The 22,755-nt window shown below is 46.2% G+C and overlaps 1 protein-coding gene across 5 annotated transcripts; it reads left to right on the forward strand.

The window, feature by feature from the left end:
- The first annotated feature begins 10,954 nt into the window (after window positions 1-10,954).
- KLF11 (KLF transcription factor 11) lies at window positions 10,955-21,840 on the forward strand. 5 transcript variants are annotated; one of them, XR_008379700.1, is made up of 6 exons: window positions 10,955-11,071; window positions 12,730-12,999; window positions 13,837-14,803; window positions 16,151-16,212; window positions 18,996-19,128; window positions 19,213-19,274. XR_008379700.1 is itself a non-coding variant. In XM_053589691.1 (4 exons), exons 1-4 carry the CDS (start codon window positions 11,030-11,032, stop codon window positions 19,491-19,493), a joined length of 1,560 nt encoding a protein of 519 aa, XP_053445666.1. In that variant the 5' UTR covers window positions 10,955-11,029; the 3' UTR covers window positions 19,494-21,840. The 5 variants fall into 5 exon arrangements, 3 of the variants coding, with proteins under 3 accessions (XP_053445666.1, XP_053445668.1, XP_053445667.1); XR_008379701.1 differs by lacking the exon at window positions 16,151-16,212; XM_053589691.1 differs by lacking the exons at window positions 16,151-16,212; window positions 18,996-19,128 and having other exon boundaries at window positions 19,213-21,840.
- The last annotated feature ends 915 nt before the right edge of the window (window positions 21,841-22,755 follow it).

Consider the following 22,755-nt stretch of genomic DNA (forward strand, 5'->3'; position numbering starts at 1 on the left):
GGGCTCTCCTTCCCTGTACCCTAAACCGTACTAGTCTAGGATCCTGCAAATCCCTTGTCAGGTGCCTATCCCCTCAGTGAAGCTTCTAGGGGCTCAGTACATCCAGAGCTCCATACTGGGATGTTCTTCTGGCAAAAGTTAAGCCATGGGTAAAAAGCCTGAGATCCTGAACAATAGGTACTACTGGGTTCTACCTCTCAGAAGGTCCAAAGGTGTATCACCCAGACAGTTTGTGCCCCAGCCTGGAAACACACAGAAAGGCAGAGTGCAGCAGCCACCAGGCAGCCGGAGCCCCAGGTAGAAGGTATGTTGGGGTGGGTAGGGAACTGGACAGCAACAGAGGGAACAAGGCAAGAGCACCCCCTCTTGTGCCTGGTGGGAGCACCCTCCCAGGTCCACGTATGAGAACACTGTGTGTTCTCAGCAGCCACTTTTACAGTAGGAGCTGGCTGGGAGTACCAGACTTAATCTAGGTGGCTCCCTGGACCTACCACTAAGTGCTCAGAGGTGACAGCCACGTGGCTTCACCTCTCTGCCCCTCAGCTTCTTCATTTATAAAAGAGGCTAAAATCTGGAGGATTATATGATGCAGAGCTGGCACCAGCACAACACTTGGGTTACTCTGGGTCCTTAACACGTGTCTGCTGACCTGATCTGCTCCTGTGTCTCAAACAGATCAGACAGGTATCGTGATGATTTCTTTCCTGGGCCAGTGGCTTGGTGTGATGTTGCTAGGGTGCAGCTTCCCCATCTGTAAAATACGTGGGTGGACCTGGATGACATGATCCCCAACTGCCCCAACAGGTCCCCCCCCCATCCCTATACCAATCAGTCCCTCTAGGCGAGGGGTGCTCTCAGCAGTCACTGAATATCTCTGTGGGTCTGTGGATCATTAACTCCATTCCCTCAGCCAATCATTTATTAGGTCCTTTAGTTAACCAGATAGCGGCCAAGCAGTTAATCCATTCACAGCACATTTGGGTCCTTGTAAGCTCTGTAGGCAACCAAACTCCCTTCCAAGTTGGCTCTTCCCGCTCTCCCTCCCAGCCCGGCAGACAGGCAGGGGTGGGAAGGGCAGCCTCTGGAAACCACTTTGTCCTTTGTTGGCTCCACAACTGGGCTCTGGCCAAAAGCTAAAATACTTAGGAGCTGGGAGAAGAGGGGCAGGAGGAGGAAGAGTCTGCCCACTGTGGGTCCTCGCCCCTCAGCAGCTGCCAGGCCCAGGGCAGGCCTGGAAACTAGCTCCTCCAAGTTCAACATGAAGGAGACAGACCAGCTCTGGTGGAACCATGGATCATCACAGCTGGGAGAGACCTCTGGACACGTCTTGTCCAGCATTCTCAGAGTTGTGGATTTGCCTCTGATCATAAGATTTCAGAACAAATTTAGGGGGCAACCATTGATTAGCCAATGTTTTAATAGGATAGGGCATATGTACCATATATGATCACTATCTCATCATAAAAGACAGGACACTTTAGGAAGAAAAAAATAGAAGAATATAATCTCAGAATAAATATTAAATCTTAAATTATACTTAGCTATATATCTTAGTCTGTTCTGTACTGCTTTAACAGAATACCTAAGAAACTGGGTAATTTATTTATATATTTTAAGAAAGGTTTTTTTTAAGCAATCAGATCTTGGTTGGTGCCTGTAGCTCAGTGGGTAGGGCAACCAGCCCCATATACCGAGGGTGGTAGGTTCGAACGTGGCCCCAGCCAAACTGCAACAACAACAACAAAATAGCTGGGCATTGTGGCGGGTGCCTGTTGTCCAAGCTACTCGGGGGCTGAGATAAGAGAATCACTTAAGTCCATGAGTCGGAGGTTGCTGTGAGCTGTGAGGCCACGGCACCTTACCGAGGGTGACATAGTGAGACTCTGTCTCAAAACAAAAAAAAAAAAGGAGGAACTGGCTTTGCAGTCTGTTTGTGGTGGTGGGGTAAACAAGTAGACAGCACATTTGGAGGGTGTGACAGTATCTTGCCAAATTAAAAACACCCACATCCATGGGCGGCACCTGTGGCTCAAATGGGTAGGGCACCAGCCTCATATACCAGAGGTGGCGGGGTCAAACCTGGCCCCAGCCAAAAAAAAAAGCCCACATCCACATATCAGAATCTTCATTTAGTACTGTTTCGGTTTTTTTTGTTTGTTTGTTTGTTTTGAGACAGGGTCTCATTTTGTCACCCTCGGTAGAGTGCGTCATAACTCACAGCAACCTCAAAACTCTTGGGCTCGGGGACAATCCCAGATGGTGGCCGAGTAACAGCCTCCCTACAACAGGGCATGGTGAGTCTGGGGAGATAAGACTCCAGGTATCTCTGGCTGGTGGGATCTACCTATATTCATCCCTTTGAGGACACAGGGAATCAGCAAGGGACTTCTGGACCCCAAGAGGAGGACAAAAACAGTGGAAAACTGGCAAATGGTTGCGTGTGTCCGATCGACCTAATCCTGCAGGCAGCACTAAGTACAAGCAGCAGTGAGACTGCAAACCGGAAAGGCCTTACCTGTGAACTGTTTCAGTGTTTTTGGACTTGGAAGTCAGTTGAACTGCCTTTGGGGAGAGATTGAGCAGGAGTGTGGAGAACTTTGGGCATTGTCTAGGGCCCCAGACTGAGCCACTGAGCCAGATGGATAATAGTGTTTGGCTGTGGGCTGCAGGGAGCCATTGTGAGAGAACTGCCCCAACAAGCTCCACCCTCAGGGTCGCAGAGCAAGGATTGGGCAGGAACTAGTAACCTAGTGACTGAGCAGCCTAAAGGCAGAGACTGAGCTGCCTTAAAGTCTTAACCCTCAGAGTGAGAATGTTTTGGCACACTGGAGCCTGGGTAAAGTGCCGTGGTGTCACAGCTCATAGCAACCTCAAACTCCGCCGCCCATAAGAACTGTGCCGCGACCCCCGTCCCGCACCACCAGGCCTCTGCATGCCCTGACCAGGAACTGCAAGAGCCTCCCTGTCTCCACACCAGCCCACTGGTATGGCCAGGGACTCTGGTAGCCGCGTGCCCTCCGGAGACCTCCCTGCCTCTGCGCAGAGCCCTTCTCCCGGCCAGAGACTGCTGGAGCATTGGGCTCTCTGTGCCAAAGTCACTGGATGCCAAGCACCCCCAGAACTGTGCATACCATCTCCTGCCCTGTTGCTGGATCCAGGTGTGTCACACTCCAGAGCTGCTTCCACAACCAGAACTCCCTGGCTGGGGAAGTCCCAGAGGAACTACACAGGGCCACTCCCTACAAAGATCCAGCAACAATAGAGTGATCCTAATGGGGTCTATCTTGGACAAACACCTCCCCAACTCTGAGGACAACCAAAGGCAACGGTGAAAAACAATCATGAAGCAAAATCAACAGAAAAACTCTGGCAATATGAATAGTCAGAGTAGATCAACTCCCCCAAGGATCAATGGGGCAGACACAGCACAAGATCCCATGCACAAACAGCCAGCTGAGATGTCAGAAATCGAATTCAGAATCTGGATAGCAAATAAGATCGAATTAGAATTCCAGGCAGTAACCTAAAAGATATCTCAAAAATTCAACGAATTCAAAAACCAAATGACCAAAGATTTTAACACATTGAGACAAGAAGGTGCAGCCCTCAAAGATCTGAGAAACACAGTTGAATCCCTCAGTAACAGAATGGAGCAAGCAGAAGAAAGGATTTCCAACATTGAAGACAAAGCTTTCAAACAATCCCAAACTCTGAAAGAGGAAGAAAAATGGAGGGCAAAAACAGATCACTCTCTCAGAGAGCCCTGGGATAATTCAAAGAAAATCAATATTCGTCTTACAGGGATCCCTGAAAGCGACGAAGGGGCTTCACAAGGCACAGAGTCTCTTCTCCATGAGATTAGGACCGAGAACTTTCCAGACATGCCAAGAGATTCTGAAATTCAGAGAGCAGTTTCAGAACTCCAGCACAACTCAACCCAAGTAAGACATCCCCCAGACACATAATCAACTTCACTAAAGTTAATATGAAGGAGAAAATTCTGAAAGCAGCCAGATGAAAGAAAACTATCACTACAAGGGCAAAAATATTAGAATAACTGCAGATCTCTCGGCTGAAACCTTTCAAGCTAGAAGAGGATGGTCATCGACTTTTAATCTCCTAAAACAAAATAACTTTCAACCCAGGGTCCTGTACCCAGCTAAACTGAGTTTCATTTATGACAGAGAAATTAAATACTGCAATGACATTCACATGTTGAATAAATTTGCCATAACTAAACCAGCTCTCCAGGATATTCTCAGACCTATCCTCCATAAAGACCAGCGTAATCCTCCACCACAAAAGTAAACCCACCCAGAAAATTTTGATCAAATTCCAACTTCCACAGTCACAAAAGGATTAAAAATGTCCACCGGACTCTCGAAAGGCTTATCAATATTCTCAATTAATGTGAATGGTTTAAATTGTCCACTAAAGAGGCACAGGTTGGCTGACTGGATACAAAAACTCAAGCCAGACTATCTGCTGCATATAAGAATTGCATCTTACATTAAAAGACAAATTTAGACTCAAGGTGAACCAACCGAAACAAGGAAGGATAAGGATGGACACAACATATTTGTTAAAGGTAATACTCAATATGATGAGATTTCAATTATTAATATTTATGCACCCAACCAGAACACACCTCAATTTATAAGAGAAACTCTAACAGACATGAGCAACTTTATTTCCTCCAGTTCCATAGTAGTTGGAGATTTTAACACTCCTTTAGCCGTGCTGGATAGATCCTCCAAAAAGAAGCTAAGCAAAGAAATTTTAGATTGAAACTTAACCATTCAACATCTGGACTTAACAGACATCTACAGAACATTTCATCCCAACAAAACTGAATACACATTCTTCTCATCAGCCCACGGAACATACTCCAAAATCGACCACATCCTAGGCCACAAATCAAACTTCAGCAAATTTAAAAAAATAGAAATTGTTCCTTGCATCTTCTCAGACCATCATGGAATAAAAGTTGAACTAAGTAACAACAGGAACCTGCATAACCGTACAAAAACAGGGAAGCTAAATAACCTTATGCTGAAGGATAGATGGGTTAAAGACAAGATTAAGAAGGAAATCACCAAATTTTTCGAACAAAACAACAATCAAGACACGAATTACCAGAACCTCTGGGATACTGCAAAGGCAGTCCTAAGAGGGAAATTTATAGCACTGCAAGACTTCCTCAAGAAAACGGAAAGAGAAGAAGTTAATAACTTAATCGGACATCTCAAGCATCTGGAGAAGGAAGAACACTCCAACCCCAAATCCAGCAGAAGAAAAAAAATAACCAATATCAGAGCAGAATTAAATGAGATTGAAAACAAAAGAATTACACAACAGATCAATAAATCCAAAAGTTGTTTTTTTGAAAAAATCAATAAAATAGATAAACTTTGGCCAACCTAACCAGGAAAAAAAAGAGTAAAATCTCTAATTTCATCAATCAGAAATGGTTACGATGAAATAACAACAGACACCTCAGAAATTCAAAAAATCCTTAATGAAAACTACAAGAAACTCTACTCCCAGAAATATGAAAATCTGAAAGAAATTGACCAATACCCGGAAGTACGCCACCTACCAAGACTTAGCCAGAATGAAGTGGAAATGTTGAACAGGCCTATATCAAGTTCTGAAATAGCATCAAATATACAAAATCTCCTTAAAAAGAAAAGCCCAGGACCAGATGACTTTACGTCAGAATTCTACTAAACCTTTAAAGAAGAACTAGTACCTATATTACTAAACCTCTTCCAAAATATAGAAAAAGAAGGAATACTACCCAACACATTCTACGAAGCAAACATCACCTTGATCCCCAAACCACGGAAAGACCCAACAAGAAAAGAAAATTATAGACCAATATCACTAATGAATATTGATGCTAAAATACTCAATAAGATCCTAACAAACAGAATCCAACAACACATCAAAAAAATTACACACCATGAACAAGTGGGATTTACCCCAGGGTCTCAAGGCTGGTTCAATATACGTAAATCTATAAATGTAATTCAGCACATAAAGAAACTAAAAAGTAAGGACCATATGATCCTTACAATTGATGCAGAAAAAGCTTTTGATAATATCCAGCATCCCTTCATGATCAGAACACTTAAGAAAATTGGTAAAGAAGAGACATTTCTTAAGCTAATAGAGGCCACCTACAGCAAACCCACAGCCAATATCGTATTGAATGGAGTTAAATTGAAATCATTTCTACTTAGATCAGGAACCAGGCAAGTTTGCCCATTATCTCCATTGCTCTTTAACATTGTAATGGAAGTTTTAGCCATGCAATTAGGGAAGAAAAGGTGATCAAGGGTATCCACATAGGGTCAAAAGAGATCAAACTTTCACTCTTCACAGATGATGTGATCGTATATCTGGAAAACACTAGAGATTCTACTACAAAACTTTAAGAAGTGATCAAGGGATACAGCAATGTCTCAGGCTACAAAATCAACACCCATAAATCTGTAGCTTTTATATATATCAACAATAACCAAGCTGAAAAAACAGTCAAGGACTCTATTCCTTTCACAGTAGTGCCAAAGAAGATGAAATATTTGGGAGTATACCTAACAAAGGACGTGAAAGATGTCTACAAAGAGAACTATGAAACTCTAAGGAAAGATATAGCTGAAGATGTTAACAAATGGAAAAACATACCATGCTCATGGCTGGGAAGAATCAACATTGTTAAAATGTCTATACTACCCAAAGCAATATATAATTTTAATGCAATTCCTATTAAAGCTCCATTGTCATATTTTAAAGATCTTGAAAAAATAATACTTCATTTTATATGGAATCAGAAAAAAACCTCAAATAGCAAAACATTACTCAGCAATAAAAACACAGCAGGAGGAATCATGCTACCAGACCTGAGACTGTACTATAAATCGATAGTGATCAAAACAGCATGGTACTGGCACAAAAACAGAGAAGTAGATGTCTGGAACAGAATAGAGAACCAAGAGATGAATCCGGCTACCTACCGTTATTTGATCTTTGACAAGCCAATTAAAAACATTCAGTGGGGAAAAGATTCCCTAGTTAACAAATGGTGCTTGGTGAACTGGCTGGCAACCTGTGGAAGATTGAAACTGGACCCACACCTTTCACCATTAACTAAGATAGACTCTCACTGGATAAAAGATTTAAACTTAAGACATGAAACTATAAAAATACTTGAAGAAAATGCAGGGAAAACGCTTGAAGGAATCGGCCTGGGTGAATATTTTATGAGGAGGATTCCCCAGGCAATTGAAGCAGCTTCAAAAATACACTACTGGGACCTGATCAAACTAAAAAGCTTCTGCACAGCCAAGAACATAGTAAGTAAAGCAAGCAGACAGCCCTCAGAATGGGAGAAAATATTTGCAGGTTATACCTCCGATAAAGGTCTAATAAGCAGAATCCATAGAGAACTCAAACATATTAGCAAGAAAAGAACACATGACCCCATCTCAGGGTGGGCAAGGGACTTGAAGATAAACTTCTCTAAAGAAGACAGACGCACGATCTACAAACACATGAAAAAAAGCTCATCATTCTTAATCATCAGAGAAATGCAAATCAAAACCACTTTGACATATTACCTAACCCCAGTAAGAGTAGCCCACATAACAAAATCCCAAAATCAGAGATGTTGGCGTGGATGTGGAGAAAGGGGCACACTTCTACACTGCTGGTGGGAATGCACACTAATACGTTCCTTCTGGAAGGATGTTTGGAGAATACTTAGAAACCTAAAAATAGACCTACCATTCGATCCTGTAATTCCTTTACTAGGATTATACCCAGAAGACCAAAAATCACAATATAACAAACACATCTGTACCAGAATATTTATTGCAGCCCAATTCATAATTGCTAAGTCATGGAAGAAGCCCAAGTGCCCATCAACCCATGAATGGACTAGCAAATTGTGGTACATGTATACCATGGAATATTATGCAGCCTTAAAGAAAGATGGTGACTTTACCTCTTTCATGTTTACATGGATGGAGCTGGAACATAGTCTTCTTAGCAAAGTATCTCAGGAATGGAAGAAAAAGTATCCAATGTACTCAGCCCTACTATGAAGCTAAAATATAGCTCTCACATGAAGGCTAAAACCCAACTATAGCACAAGACTATGCAGAAAGGGCCAAGGAAGGGAAAGGGAGGCGAGAGGTTAGGGTGAAGGGAGGGTAATGGGTGGGGCCACACCTACGGTGCATCTTAGAATGGGTACAGGCAAAACTTACTAAACGCAGAATACAAATGTCTACATACAATAACTAAGAAAATGCCATGAAGGCTACGTTGAACAGTTCGATGAGAATACTTCAGATTGTATATGAAACCAGCGCATTTTACCCCTTGATTGCACTAATGTACACAGCTATGATTTAACAATTAAAAAAAAAAAAACTCTTGGGCTCAAGCAATTCTATTGCCTCAGCCTCCCAAGTAGCTGGGACTACAGGCGCCTGCAGCAACGCCTGGTTATTTTTAGAGACAAGATCTCACTCTGGGTCAGGTTGATCTCCAACCTGTAAGCTCAGGCAACCACCTGCCTCAGCCTCCCAGAGTGCTAGGATTACAGGTGTGAGCCACCATGCCCAGCCCACGTATCAGAATTTTCATAGCAGTTTTTGTCGTGTACTAGCACAAGAGAGTGACCTCTTGCAACCTGGTACAAGGAGCGAGAGTTGACCTGAGTGGAAATGGTGGGCAACTGAGAAAGAGGAACACACACACGAGACAAAAGATAGGATGGCGTGGGCGGCGCCTGTGGCTCAAGGAGTAGGGCGCTGGTCCCATATGCCGGAGGTGGCGGGTTCAAACCCAGCCTTGGCCAAAAACCACACACACACACACACACACACACAAAAAGATAGGATGGCGTTGGGAAGTGACGCAGCTGATGGCTGCACCCAGCACCTGAACTGTAGAAACAGCTTTATTTATACATTGTCTTTAAAAAGATGCATAAATCAGGTGGCGCCCATAGCTCAGTGGGCGCCTCATAAACCGAGGCTGGCGGGTTCGAACCTGGCTCAGGCCAGCTAAAATAACCATAGCTACAACAACAACAAAAAAAAGCCAGGGGTTGTGGCAGGCACCTGAGTCCCAGCTACTTGGGAGGCTGAGGCAAGAGAATCGCTTACATCCAAGAGTTTGAGGTTTTTGTAAAGCTGTGATGCCAGGGCACTCTACCCAGGACGACAGCTTGAGGCTCTGTCTCAAAAACAAACAAACAAAACACATCACTATTCCTCTTTTCGCAGGGCCAAAACAGGAGTTTGGCAGTGATCACAGCCTGTCTGTCTGGAAGGCAGGCTAGAGGACGGCAGAGCAGACGCTTATGCCTGGAGCCTGAGCTAGCCTGCCATCCAGAAAGCAGAGACGGAGCCTGAGACCCAGGAAGCCAGAATCCCGGGAGAGCTGCTGCTGCCTCCTGTTCTGCAAGAATGAGGACTTGACCAAGGTCACACTGACAGAGCAGGGATTTGGATCCAGGTCTGACCCTGAAGCCCATGTACCCTGTCTTCCCCTGAGACAGTTAAATATTGTTAGTCAGGGTCAGTTAATCCCTCTCTTCCCTCAACTCCCGTCCCGGAGTAAGCCTATGAAGAACAAATGGTGGCCAAGAACTCTGGCGGACCTCAGTTTCCTTCTAGTATGAGGGGGAGTTCTGTCTGCTCCTGTTGAATTTGCTGAGGCTGGGCTTGTCCTGGAGGGCCCACCCAGAGCTTCTTAGAGCACAGTCCCCATGGAGCAGAGATCCTGTCTAGCGCCCAAGCTGTGGCTTTTAAGGACGCGGACTCTCACTGCAGCCTCTGCACCTTGCATTGCACCAACCCATGTCAGGGCTCTGCAAACGTGGGTTCCCTGGATGAAGAAGGGTGGGGCAGGGTGGGGAATGTCCTAACTGCTGCACGGCAATATACACATACCTCATGGCTCTGCTCTCCCAGAACTTAGCGCTGCAGAAGTGGAAAAATCACACCAGCAATCAAAGTACAGAATAAAAAAAAAAAAAAAAGTGCAGCGCCAGGGCCAGATCTTTCATTTATAACTGAAGACTTCCCAGAGGGGGTGGTTTTTCCACAGGGTCTGGAAAAAAATGGGAGGGTTTTACCGGGCTCCTTTCAGGTGACTGCCCATCTTGGCTTCCTCTAATACTGCAACACAGTGACAGTGTGTTGGCTTCCCCTAATACTGCAACACAGTGGCCCAGAGAAGCCTCAGGCAGGGCATCAGCGAACGGACTCAGGCGAGGAAGCCTGCCTCTGGGTGTATGTAGAAACGAACGGATGCAGGAATGTCACCTCTTCCTAGTCAGGGATGTACTCCTAAGACATGATGGTTAAGAGAAAGTTAAAAAAAAAAAAGAGTTGAGATGGTCACATCTATCTTTGCGACCTGGCGGATTCTCTCTGGGAACCCTGACCTTCGGACATATGCAAGGCGCCCCTTTAAGTGCAGTCCTCCTCCCCAGCAGAGACAGCCCATTCACAGCCGGGACCCTGTGACTTCCCTGCACGCAGCAGCACCGCCCCCTCCGCGCTGCTGCCGCGCCGCCGCCGGGACCTTTCCCCTACTTTCCAGGGCCTCAGGCCCCGCCCGCTCGCCCTGACCAAAACACGTGCCGCATCCCGCTCGGCGAGATCACGCCGCGGCCAGGCTCAGATCATGCGGCCCCCTGCGGCGCCCAATGGCCGGCCGCGCACGGGCCAGTCACGGATTGGCTAGTGGTAGCCGGCCCCACCCCTGAGGGGAGCGGTCTATTTTGGTTTGCCTTAGAGCTCCGCCCCCGTGCAGCCGCTCCCTTCGCGGCAGCCCCGCCCCTCCCGCGCCGCGAGGGCCGCGCCGGGGCAGAGCCGCGCGGGCGGGCGGAGGCGCGCGCCGGCCGCAGGAGCTCCGGGTTGCTGCCGCTCGCCGCGCACGTGCGGCCGCTGCAGTGCGCGGAGCTCACACACCGCACCTGTTTTGTTGCCTCTTGACGGCCTGCACCATGCACGGGCCGGGCTCCGCCGGCCTGGGCGACGCGCGTGCGGTGAGTAGTGGGGCTGCCGCGGTGGGGCGCCCGCCTGAGCGAGGGGCGCGCCGCATTGGCGGAGTCGGCACAGACGGACGATGTGTGGGCCTTGCCGCGGCCGCACCGGGAATCGGGGCGAGCTCGGGGTACGGGCAAGGCGGCGACCGTGCGGGCTCAGGCCGAGGTGGGGTGGGGGGCGTATGCCCCACGCCTCCGGAGGTGCAGCTTTGTCTGCTTCTCCAGCGGACGCTCCGCCCCGCCCTGCCCTCCTCGGGGCTATTTCCAGCCATGACGTCACCTTGGTCCTGTGCGGAGGGCGGCCGTTGGGCGGGGGTGCGTCTGGCGGGAAGGCGGCATGCGGACGGTGAGGGCGGGGCAAAGCTTTGGGGGCGGAGCAAGGACGGGGTGGGAAGGCGGGGTGGATGCGGTGAGGGCGGGGCAGAGGCGGGGCGGGAAGGCGCGGGTGCTGTTGGGGCGGGGCAAGGATGGGGTGGGAGAAGGCGCGGCGTAAGGGCTTCTGGCGGGAACGCAGCACATGGACGGGGAGGGGAGCAAGAGGTTTGGGGCGGGGCGAGGTCAGCTGGCGGGAACGCTGCACGCGTAGGAGAGGAGGCCGCGTAGATTGCGCCCGAGCCGGGTCGTCGTGGCGCGTGAGTAGCGACGGGCCGGAGCGGGGCCGGCGGCCTTTGCCGCACGTGCTGTTCCGCTCTGGGGATTCCGGGGCGAAGCTGGCGGTGCCCCTTGCCTGGCGGGCTGAGTGGTCTGCGTTGTGACTTAACAGTCGACATCGTGGAGCAGGCTGGAGAACAGAAACTGAGCAGAGTGGCATTTGTAAGGGTCTTTTTCTTTACTCATATGGTTTGAGCAGAATATAGGCCGACAGGAAGTTTTGATGATTAGGAAAATTGAGTGGAAATGTATGTCCTTGTAGACTTTATTTTGGAAAAAATCGGTTAATTCCATTTGCATCCCTCCTCCCACTTAGAGATGGTGCAATGCACTGGGAAGTGATCTCACACTTGAGTTGTGGCCGTTCTTACAAACACTCTATTATCCCCTACTGTCTTTGGAGCAATAACAAGTGACTTAATGTTCCTGAATCTATGGAGGGAACAAGCTAAATTGCTGTGGGATCTACCTTCCCGGAGCCCTTGGTGTTGAGCCGGTGGCAATGCGCTGACTTGGGGTGGGGTGAATGCCCCGGAGAGTTTCAGAAAAGCATCTTCTGTAGGGACGCTACTGTAGTGGCTTTGCCAACTCGAGAGAGCCATTTTCAGAGGAGTTTACTCACCGGCAGATCTGTTAGATGGCCTCAGTGTCAGCTCATTCCCACTGTGCAACAGCTTCTCACTGGCCACTTGGCTTATCCCTCTGGAGTTAAAGTCTTATTAATCATTTACCCAAGAAAAACATGAACTTAGTAACTTTTTTTAAGAGTCAGGATTTTTAGTGAAAATTGCTTTCCAGCTAAGTTCAGTCTTCAGAATGTTGGCTTAAAAGCAAAGTTGGCATCAGTGTTCTCTTACATCTTTTACTAGAACACAGCTGTTGTGTGTGGAATATTGCATGTGCATTACCTGCATGGTACAGGCTCGTAGTGTGAGCATTTACGTACCCAGTGTGGGCTACCCTTCCTGTTTCTCCCCTGCACTGAGAAGCCACTGTGTTGCCCTTAGGTTGACATCATGGACATATATGAGTCGATCCTGGAGAGGAAGCGGCATGATAGCGAGAGGTCTTCGTGCAGCATCTTGGAGCAGACAGACATCGAAGCTGTTGAGGCTCTTGTTTGTATGAGCTCTTGGGGTCAAAGATCCCAGAAAGGTGACTTATTAAAGATAAGACCCCTCACACCTGTCTCTGACTCTGGGGATGTTACCACCACTGTGCATGTGGATGCCTCTGCACCTGAGCTACCAAAGGACTTCCATTCTTTATCAACTCTGGTAAGAGGAGGGGGGAAGGGAGGAGCATGTTTGTGAAATACAGTAGCTTAAATAAAGGTATTCCTCACAAAGTTCTTCAAGAACTTGTGGAAGAGACACCTAGGATGTTAGCAAATAAGTTGTATACCCTCCCTTTGCGTGGGTCTGAAGGGGTGAAGACTCCCTTCTGATCTCTTGAAAATGTACTCTTCTCACAGCTTCTCCCTGGCTGTGTTTGGGATGAAGCTACAGATTGGTAGAGAAAGTGAAATTTACTCATTTCCTGGGGGACCTTGGGTTGGGGGCTGAGATTCTCCCAAGACTCAAGTCTAGGGTCAGGGTATGTAGGTGGCAGCTGGAGAAAGCCTGTGCTGTGACCTCAGCTTTAACTGGGTGGCACCTTTGCCTTCTTGTGGCATCTAACTTCTTGTATGAGTTGAGTGCTGTAAATCACTATTTTTTGCCTGTTTTTTTTTTTTTTTTTGCAATCTGCAGCTGTGGAAGTGTGTAGAGAAAATGCTTCTCAGCTTAGAGAAGTTGAGGGCTAGATGTTGCCAACAGTGAAAATTATGATGTGATTGTCCTGGGCTGGAAGCTTACACTGCAAGAAGAGTGTAGAAAGCAGATCTGGAGAGAGCCGAGAAGGGACAGTGGGTGGCAGACAGAGTGGCAGGATCATGGGCCTGGCTGCTGAGAGTCCCTCTGAATTCTGTGGCATTGGGTTCTTCTACTGAGGAGTTCAGAGCAGGCTTAGACCAGTCTCCTCTAAATGCTTCTTTTAATGTATTGGGGGCAATGTGAATCTCTTTTAAAATTTAACCAAAATGACCTTTTCACGTGGTACTTTTTTTTTTTAAGTGCATAACTCCTCCTCAGAGCCCTGATCTCATGGAACCATCGACAGGGACGCCTGTTTCTTCCCAACCAACTGATTCCAAAGTACAAGTATGCAAAGCCATGGCCATGCCCCCGTCCTCTGCTGTTGCAGCCAGAGTGCTGAGCAGGAAGGTAGAAAGGGGCTTGCCAGGTTTGAAGCCAGAGCCACTAGAGCCAGCCCCCGGCCCCCCCTGCAGGGCCATGGTGACCAGTGTGATCCGACACACTGGGGAGACCCCTGTTCCCATCCACTGTCCTACTATCCAGACTTCAGAACGACAACTTTCTGACAACAGAGAAGGAGAAGCACAGTTTCTGGGACATTTTGAAGCTTTGCAGAACTCAGGCCTCACAGACGGTTTACTCAGCATTGACTCAATGTCCTGTCAGCCTTGCTTGCACAAGTCTGGGAGCCTGCTCCCCACTGACAAAGGCCAGCAGGCAGGGTGGCCCATCGAAGTTCCAACCTGCTCACCAAAGAATTGTGAAAATGACTTGCCAAGGAAAACCACTCCTCTCATCTCTGTCCCTGTTCCCAGTCCTCCTGTCCTTTGCCAAATGATCCCTGTGATTGGACAGAGTGGCATGTTATCAGCTTTTCTGAAGCCCCCTCCACAATTGTCTGGGGGGACTGTCAAATCCATATTACCCCAGGCTGCTCCGGTGCCTCCACATGTGCTGGTGGGACCTCCTGTGTCTCAGGGAGCTGTCATGCTGGTTCTGCCCCCGGGAGCGCTCCCCCAGCCTGCCACGTCTGCCAGCATCATGGCTATTGGGAATACCAAGTTGTTGCCCCTTGCCCCTGCTCCAGTGTTTATTGCCTCCAACCAAAATTGTGCCCCTCAGGTAGACTTTTCTCGAAGGAGGAATTATGTTTGCAGCTTCCCAGGCTGCCGGAAGACCTACTTCAAAAGTTCCCACCTTAAGGCTCATCTTCGTACTCACACAGGTAAGTAGGTACTGGGGCAAGGGAGGGTATTGGGCATTCAGCGCCTGTGGTGAGGAAGCACACTTCGAGCTGCCCTTTTGAGCGTGGGAGGGAAGTGTGAGGACCCCAGGGTAGATAGATGGAAGTGTGCTTTCTCTTTGGCTCAGTCCTCATGGTCTTGTAGGGATTGGGTTATTACTAGCACAACTATCATAGTTTGGTGGGGATTTCTTTCCTTGAGACAGAGTCTCACTCTGTCACCATCAGAGTGCTGTGACGTCACAGCTCACAGCAACCTCAACCTCAAGCGATTCTCTTGCCTCAAGCCTCCTGAGTAGCTGGGACTGCAGGTGTCTGCCACAATGCCTGGCTATTTTTTGGTTGGCAGTTTTCATTGTTGTTTAGCTGGCCTGGGCCAGGTTCGAACCCGCCAGCCTTGGTGCATGTGGCTGGCGCCATAACCACTGTTCTACAGGCACCGAGCCATCATCATAGTTTTAAACAGTGGCCAACTCCTCACCCCCAGGAGATAAAATGCAGTAGAGATCTGGGATCTGAAACCTTTGATAGCTTGTAGGGTGAGTCACAGTGCCCTCTTCTGCTCACATTGCAGTAGACATCTAAAACTAAGAAATACATAAAAGTTCAGATTCTAGAATATTTTAAGTGAGTGTTTTCTTATCTTCAAGAATATGTGCTTCTTTTCTTTTTTCTACTTCTTAAAATTTTTTTTCCTGTGACTCCATACCTGCTCCCCAAGAATATGAGGTTTTCTGAGTTTTTTTTGAGACAGTCTCAGTCACCCTGGATAGAGTGCCTTGGCATCATAGCTGACTTACAACCTCAAACTCTTGTGCTCAAGAGATTCTCTTGCCTCAGCCTCCTGAGTAACTGGGATTATAGGCCCCACACCCTCAATAATGCCCAGCTACTTTTTTTAGAGATGGGGTCTTTTGCTCTTGCTCAGGCTGGTCTTGAACTCCTAAGCTCAGGCAATCCACCCACCTTGGCCTCCCAGAGTGCTAGGATTACAGGCATGAGCCCCTGTGCATAGCCCATATAGTTTTTTAGCTCAGAATAAGTAATGCAAGAAACTGTAGTGATCTAATGATAGGTTATCTAATCATTGTCCAGTAGAATTTTTTTGTGAAGGTGGAAATGTTGATTATCTGTCCACTAGGGTAGCCACTAGCCACATGCACTTGAAATGTGACTAGTGCGACTGAGAAACTTAATTTTACATTTTCATTAATTGAACTTAATTATACAGCTCCCTGCATGGAGAATCACTAATAGATTGGGTCAGCATTTCTCATCTGTTCTGTGGAGCTTTTGTTCTGTGAGTTCTTTTTTTTTTTTTTTTTTAAGGGTCCCCTGTGGTTGAGTAATATGCTTGTTAAACGCCTTTTAGAAATTCACACATATTATAGGTAAGCACACTAATAGGAAATATTAGCATAGGAAAGCCCTGGTCCAGACAGCCCCATGTGTAGAATGGAGCACAGTCTGGTAAGAGGAACTCTGCTCTTCCTTCATGGTACAGACTGGCTGTTTGCTTTGGGAATAATGTTCCAAACCTGTCCCTAAGGTATTTGCCTCTCTGCCTATGAAAAACAGCCTTCAGGGGCAGCGCCTGTGGCTCAGTGGGTAGGGTGCTGGCCCCATATTCCGAGGGTGACAGGTTTGAACCCAGCCCCGGCCAGCTAAAACAGCAGTGGCAACTGCAACAAAAATAGCCGGGCGTTGTAGTCCCAGGAGCTCTAGCCCAAGAGCTGGGGATTGCTGTGAGATGTGATGTCATGGGACTCTACTGAGGGCTACAAAAAAAGCCCAGCCTTCCGGCTTGGCACCTGTAGCTCAGTGAATAGGGTGCCGCCACATAGACCGAAGCTGGTGGGTTTGAGCCTGGCCCAGGCCTGCTGAACAACAATGATGACTGCAACAAAAAAATAGCCAGGCGTTGTGGCAGGCACCTGTAGTTCCAACTACTTGGGAGGGTAAGGCAAGAGAATCGCTTAAGCCCAAGAGTTTGAGGTTATTGTGAGCTGTGACAACGATGGCACTCTACCCAGGGCAATATAGTGAGACCCTGTTTTAAAAAAGAAAAAGAAAAACAGCCTTCCTTGACTTCTCTCTGATTCCATATTTCTACCCTTAACCCTTCGCCCATGTCTGTTTGCTGGAACCCTCCAAGTGCCTTCCCAAATTAGTTCTTAGAATGTTTCCTGATCTTCTTTTCTTTGACCTTGGTGGTTTATTGTATGTCTCTCCTAGTTCTGCCTTTGGTTTTTATGTGCTATGTATTTGTCTCACCTGAATATGTCCCTGGTGCCTGACACTAGTAAGTGATAGCTAGTCATTCGTATTCGGGTGTGGGTGTGGGGGATATAACTGGCTTGGCTGTCTCACCAGCCTGTTGACTTGTTAAGTTCTGTTCTTCACTAAGACTGCTTAGGTGAACTTCAAATCACATCACAGCATAGCTTCCAGAATTGGGAGGTGACTGAATGAGGTTCTCCTGTTTATTCAGTCAGCCTTCCTGGGCAGAAGTACTGATAAAATGGCATAATATGTGATGATACAAACAAGCTTGCTTTTTGTTTCTCAAAGTACTTTAAATTATATAAGCAAGAGGTGGTTGCATAAGACTATAGCTCCTCGGGAGGCTGAGATAGGAGGATCTCATCTTGAGCCCAGGAGTTAGAGGCTACAGTGGGCTATAAGCTCACCACTGTACTCCAGTCTAGACTATGGAGGGAAGACCTCATGTCTTAAATTAAAAAATAAAAAATATAAATAGCTATAAAGGTTCTGAAGAAGCCCATCTTGTGCCATTTTGTAAAGTCAGTGTTTCCATGAGAAATAGAAACTTTAGGTAAGATTGCCTTGGATAAGATCATTTTTTATGTATTTCTACCAATCTGAAAAATATTTACATTAGAATAAGGTGAATGGATGACACTTTTTTGTTAGGTTGAAAACAAGTAGGGGCTTGGTGCCCATAACACAGTGGTTACGACACCAGCCATATAACACCAAGGCTGGTGGGTTCAAAACTGCCTAGGCCAGCTACACAACGACAACTGCAACAAAAAATAGGCATTGTGGCAGGCGCCTGTAGTCCCAGCTACTTGGGAGGCTGAGGCAAGAGAATCACTTGAGCCCAAAAGTTTGAGGTTGCGGTGAGCTATGACTCCACGGCACTCTACCCAGGGCGACATAGTGAGACTCTGTCTCAAAAAAAGGAAAAAAACAAGTAGGGACCTTGATATATCGTGGGCCAAAGAGCTGTCAGTGTCTGTCCAGCACGTAGACAAGTGTGCTGCAACAGTGTGGTAGAACCTGGGAACAGGCAGGGCTCTCCTTATCCTTATAATGTGGGGCGTTTGAAATTAGGAAGTTTCTTTCAGGCCCTGCTGCTTAAAATGGTTTGTGAGAACCATTGTGCTGAATCATCTTGATCATTCAACTCTGAAAATTGCAAGTATTTAGTTGGTATTTCTTTGACATTCATTCAAAAACTATTTGCTGGACGGCGCCTGTGGCTCAAAGGAGTAAGGGCGCCAGCCCCATATGCTGGAGGTGGTGGGTGCAAACCCGGCCCCGGCCAAAAACTGCAAAAAAAAACTATTTGCCAACTGTCTTGTGAAGTGCTGTGCTAGGACCTTACATGTCCAATGACAAATGAGCTGGACAAGTCATAAACCCATGGGAAGGTGGGTCACATAGCCGTATTTTACAGATCAGTGGTTGCATGTGCAGTATGTGATCTTCATAGCCTGATGAAGAGAAGTTCTTTGGGATGCAGGAAAAGATGTCCTGCTGGCTAGAATGACCCCAGAGGGCTCTGTCAAGGAGGAAGGCTGCAGTGACCTCTGGTGGGAGGCTCCCTTGGGTACCTGTGTAACTACAGAAAGACACACAATGAGGTACCTGCCAGGTATTCTGAAACTTTGAATGACAAAGACACTTGAAGCTTGTAACAAGGTGGCTATTAGAATTCTAACCCTTCCGTTTTATAACTAACTTACTTGTCAGTGTGAAAGGAAATAGACAGAATTAATGATTCTGAGAAGTCTTGCAGGTCCTGGAGAGATTTTTTTGGATGTAATGTTTATTTTGAGAGGGGAAGGAATTAATTCTTTGAAGAATTATCCCTCAACTCGAAGCTATAACAGTAGATTTATTTTTATTTTATATCATCTTTTAAAAGATTAGTTTGTTCTCTTTGGGTCCTGACGTATGGCATCTTAGGTGTGGCAGAAAAAATTCATCTTGAAGAATTTCTTGACTTCTGAATCACATGATACCAGAATAATAGGATATTATTTTCTTCTGAGATTTTGGTGAGCAAAATTTTAAAATAACTTGAACTAACCTATCCAAGTAAGGTTCGTTCTGAATGTTTAATGCATGTTTTTCCCTCTTAGGGGAGAAGCCTTTCAACTGTAGCTGGGATGGCTGTGATAAAAAATTTGCTCGTTCAGATGAACTGTCTCGCCACCGCAGAACTCACACAGGGGAGAAGAAGTTTGTGTGCCCGGTGTGTGACCGACGTTTCATGCGCAGTGACCACCTAACAAAGCATGCCCGGCGTCACATGACTACCAAGAAGCTCCCGGGCTGGCAGGCAGAGGTGGGCAAACTGAACAGGATTGCCTCTGCAGAGTGCCCTGATAGCCCACTCATGACCATGCCAGCTTCTGCCTGAAAGGTCGGCTAGGGCTTACTCATGGGATTTTTAAAAAGCCTCTTTTCAGGAACGGAACTGATGGATTCCTCTCCAAAAAAAAAATGGTCTGGGGAGCTAGGGCACAGTTGGAGAGCTGGTTCTGATGAAAGTTATGTTAACTTTTCTGTTCTGGTTGGGACCCTGTTCAATATCTTTTGTAGTTTGAGAAATTTTTTTTAAGGAAATGGAAGAAAATTTGGTAATTTGAATCACCAGCATTCAGGCAGACATTTCGGCAATAAAGTTTACAAAATCTGGGTTTTTACAGTCTTTCTATTCATGTTTTATAGAAATAAGACAGGGTACTAATTTTTATACTATTTTTTATAAGAATATTTATATTGTTGGTGCTCAGATCACCAATGTTTAGATAGATGATTTTACAACCTTCTTTTCTGTGTTTAATAACAAAGTTTGTATATGACCCTGCCTTTAGTAAACTTGACACATTGTTCAGCCAAAACCAAACAAAATCACACATCTGTTATCAGGACTTTTAGGTCTAAGAATTTTTTTGAAATTAGAACTGGCCGAATAAGGGGCTCTTAAAGAAAAGGGAAAAATACATTTTGCAGTCAACTTCTTCATAACATTTTCAAGGGAAATTCCAGGCAACCACTCCTGTCGCCCAAGGAAGTATAGTTTTGGTTGACTTGAAGGTGGGACTTGTGAAGGATGTACCCCAGAGAGTAGCTTACGCCACTGAGTGGACCCCCGCTGCAGGAACTGGTGCAGGATCAAGTGTCTATATGTAATGTTGGCTTTTAGGTTATTGCTGTGCTGAAAGCAAGCCATTCAGTGTCCTGAATTTTTACCTGTAACACCAAAAAAGATCAACTCTCAAACCCAACTCTTTGGCAGTTGTCTTCTTGTGATGTGGCCTTATCCATGCTATATTGTGGGTAGAAGAAGTTCTTAGAGAAAAAGAACGTGTCTGATCGGTTAGTGAACTTTCTACCAAAGTACACCTCACCGAAGTGAGGTATATTTGCAGGTAGATGGTTCAAGGTTCAATTCTTTATCACATACTGAAAACCGTAAGAAATGCAAATGACTCAAAATGGCAGTATGCTACCCAGCTGCCCTTTCTACCAACCTGAAAAATGTTTAAAATGGAGTAAACATTCATTTTCCTTAAGGAAATTGTTTTGATCAAACTAAATTACATGGAATGGGGTTTTTTTGCAGTCTGCCTAGAAAACAGACAGTGTGCACCACTTGTGTGAGCACATCCTACATATGTAAGAGGCTGTGGCTTCTTGCATCTGAGAAGCCGCTGAAACTAGTTTTTGTTAAAATGTGTTGGAAGTTCAGGCAACAGAATAAATGTAAGATGATGCAGAATGTTGCACTACTTTGGTAGCCTGGGAATTTTTTTTTAACGTGCAGTATGTATTTAGAGTTTGTCTTGGTCTATTAGTTATTGACATTTACCTTTATTAAAATGATGGTAAGGGGAACTATTGAATAATTAAATAAAATGAGGTTTTGTGTTCAGGTGTTTTAGTCTGATACGGCCCCCATGTGGCTATTCATAGTGTGTAACGTGATGCCCATTAAGTTGCATTTTACTGTCAGCTGACGTGTGTGTTTTTAGGAAGTTTTCGTGTTTGGACACTTCCTTAGCTGTGTGTTCCTGTTGTCATGAGACGTAGCACAGTTGCAGGAAAACTGCAATTGTACATAGCTCACCACCCCCCCCCCCATCCTTTCTCCTGCTCATGTTCAATCAGCATAAACATTTTCGACTATGCCATAAATGGCATCAAATTTGGATATTTTTCTTAATTATGACATGCAAAGTAACATTAGTCCTACTAGTGTTTGGTGGATACTACAAGGTCTTTGAGTGTTTGGTTACTTGTCACATAGAAAGTCATTCTCTGAGCAGTTTCTAAAGAATAAATATGTAGAAAATAGTTTTAATTTACACTTCCATTTCCTGATTAGATTTGGGGGTACCTTCTGTAAATGATTCCCCACCCCCAACCCATTCTCTTGAAAGATTGTGTTGGTAAACAGTTCCTGTCTGAAAAAGACTCTCGTGAGAACCAGAACCCTTGCTCGTTGGTCAGCATGGAGCCCCTCAGCTGCGGCCAGGTGCTGGAGCTGGAGGGGAGAGGCGGTTTCCCCCATGCACTTTATCACCTGAGCAGTTTTGCTTGATCTTTTCTGACTTTGAGCCTTTTAAGTAGTCTCAATTATAAAACTTAAAATGGTTTGTAATTATGTTTTATGTAACAGATTTTGACTTATTATTTAAATGAGTATATGTAATATAACTTTTTTCTTTGAATCATATAAAACTTCCTCGATTTGCAAACTAGATTTGTGTCCTGTCATTTAATGGAAGTATACGCAGAGGGTCAGGTTCCTACCTGTAATCTTAGCACTTTGGGAGCCCAAAGCTTGATACCAGCCTGAGCAAGAGCAAAATGCTGTCTCTACTAGAAATAGAAAAATTAGACAACATCATGGGAGGTGCCTGTAGGCCCAGTGCCTCGAGGGGCTGAGGCAGGAGGATCACTTGAGCCCAGGAGTTCGAGGTTGCTGTGAGCTATGATTACGCCATTGCACTCCAGCCTGGGTGACAGAGTTAAGACTGTCTTAAAAAACAAAACAAGGTTTTGAAAGTGTCAAAGATTAATTGCGTATCAGCCTAACCTCAATTCTTCTTGTTTTCTGGGCTTTTATTCTATTTCTTTAGATTTCCTGGAGGGTTCTTTGTGAAAGAAATGTGTTGAGAGGCTGCTTCCATGGTGGCCTCTCTGGCAGTGGGTCTAGTCCTGGTAGGAAAGAGGCCCTGTGGCCCTTGGTGCCCAAGTTCTTCCCCCTGTCAGGGGTGACCGCAAAGAGGAACAACTGGAAGCCTTTCCTGGCCTCTCTGAAAGAGGTGCTTGGAAGCCTCTTCCCTGTCTCCCTTCACCCCCAGGCCAAGGTTCATAAGTACATCACAGAGCCACATTCCAAACTCTTGTTCTGTGTACATTTTCTCCTGTCCACATAGGGCTTTGTCCACACATCACTGCAGGAGCTTCTGTGATGTTGCCAGAGGATTTAGAGGGCCAAATTCTCAGGCCTATCAACAGCAACAGACAGAACTGGTAACACCCTACAGGCTGTTTGTTCCAGCCCTTCTCCCACCATGTGGTCTGGCTCCGTATCTGACTGGCCTCATGGGCCCCACAGCTATAGTCCCTTAGATCTTTGGCAGCCTAGTCACTTAGATAAAAATAACATC

This window comes from Nycticebus coucang, chromosome 4 (assembly GCF_027406575.1).
Source record: "Nycticebus coucang isolate mNycCou1 chromosome 4, mNycCou1.pri, whole genome shotgun sequence".
Lineage (NCBI taxonomy): Eukaryota > Metazoa > Chordata > Mammalia > Primates > Lorisidae > Nycticebus > Nycticebus coucang.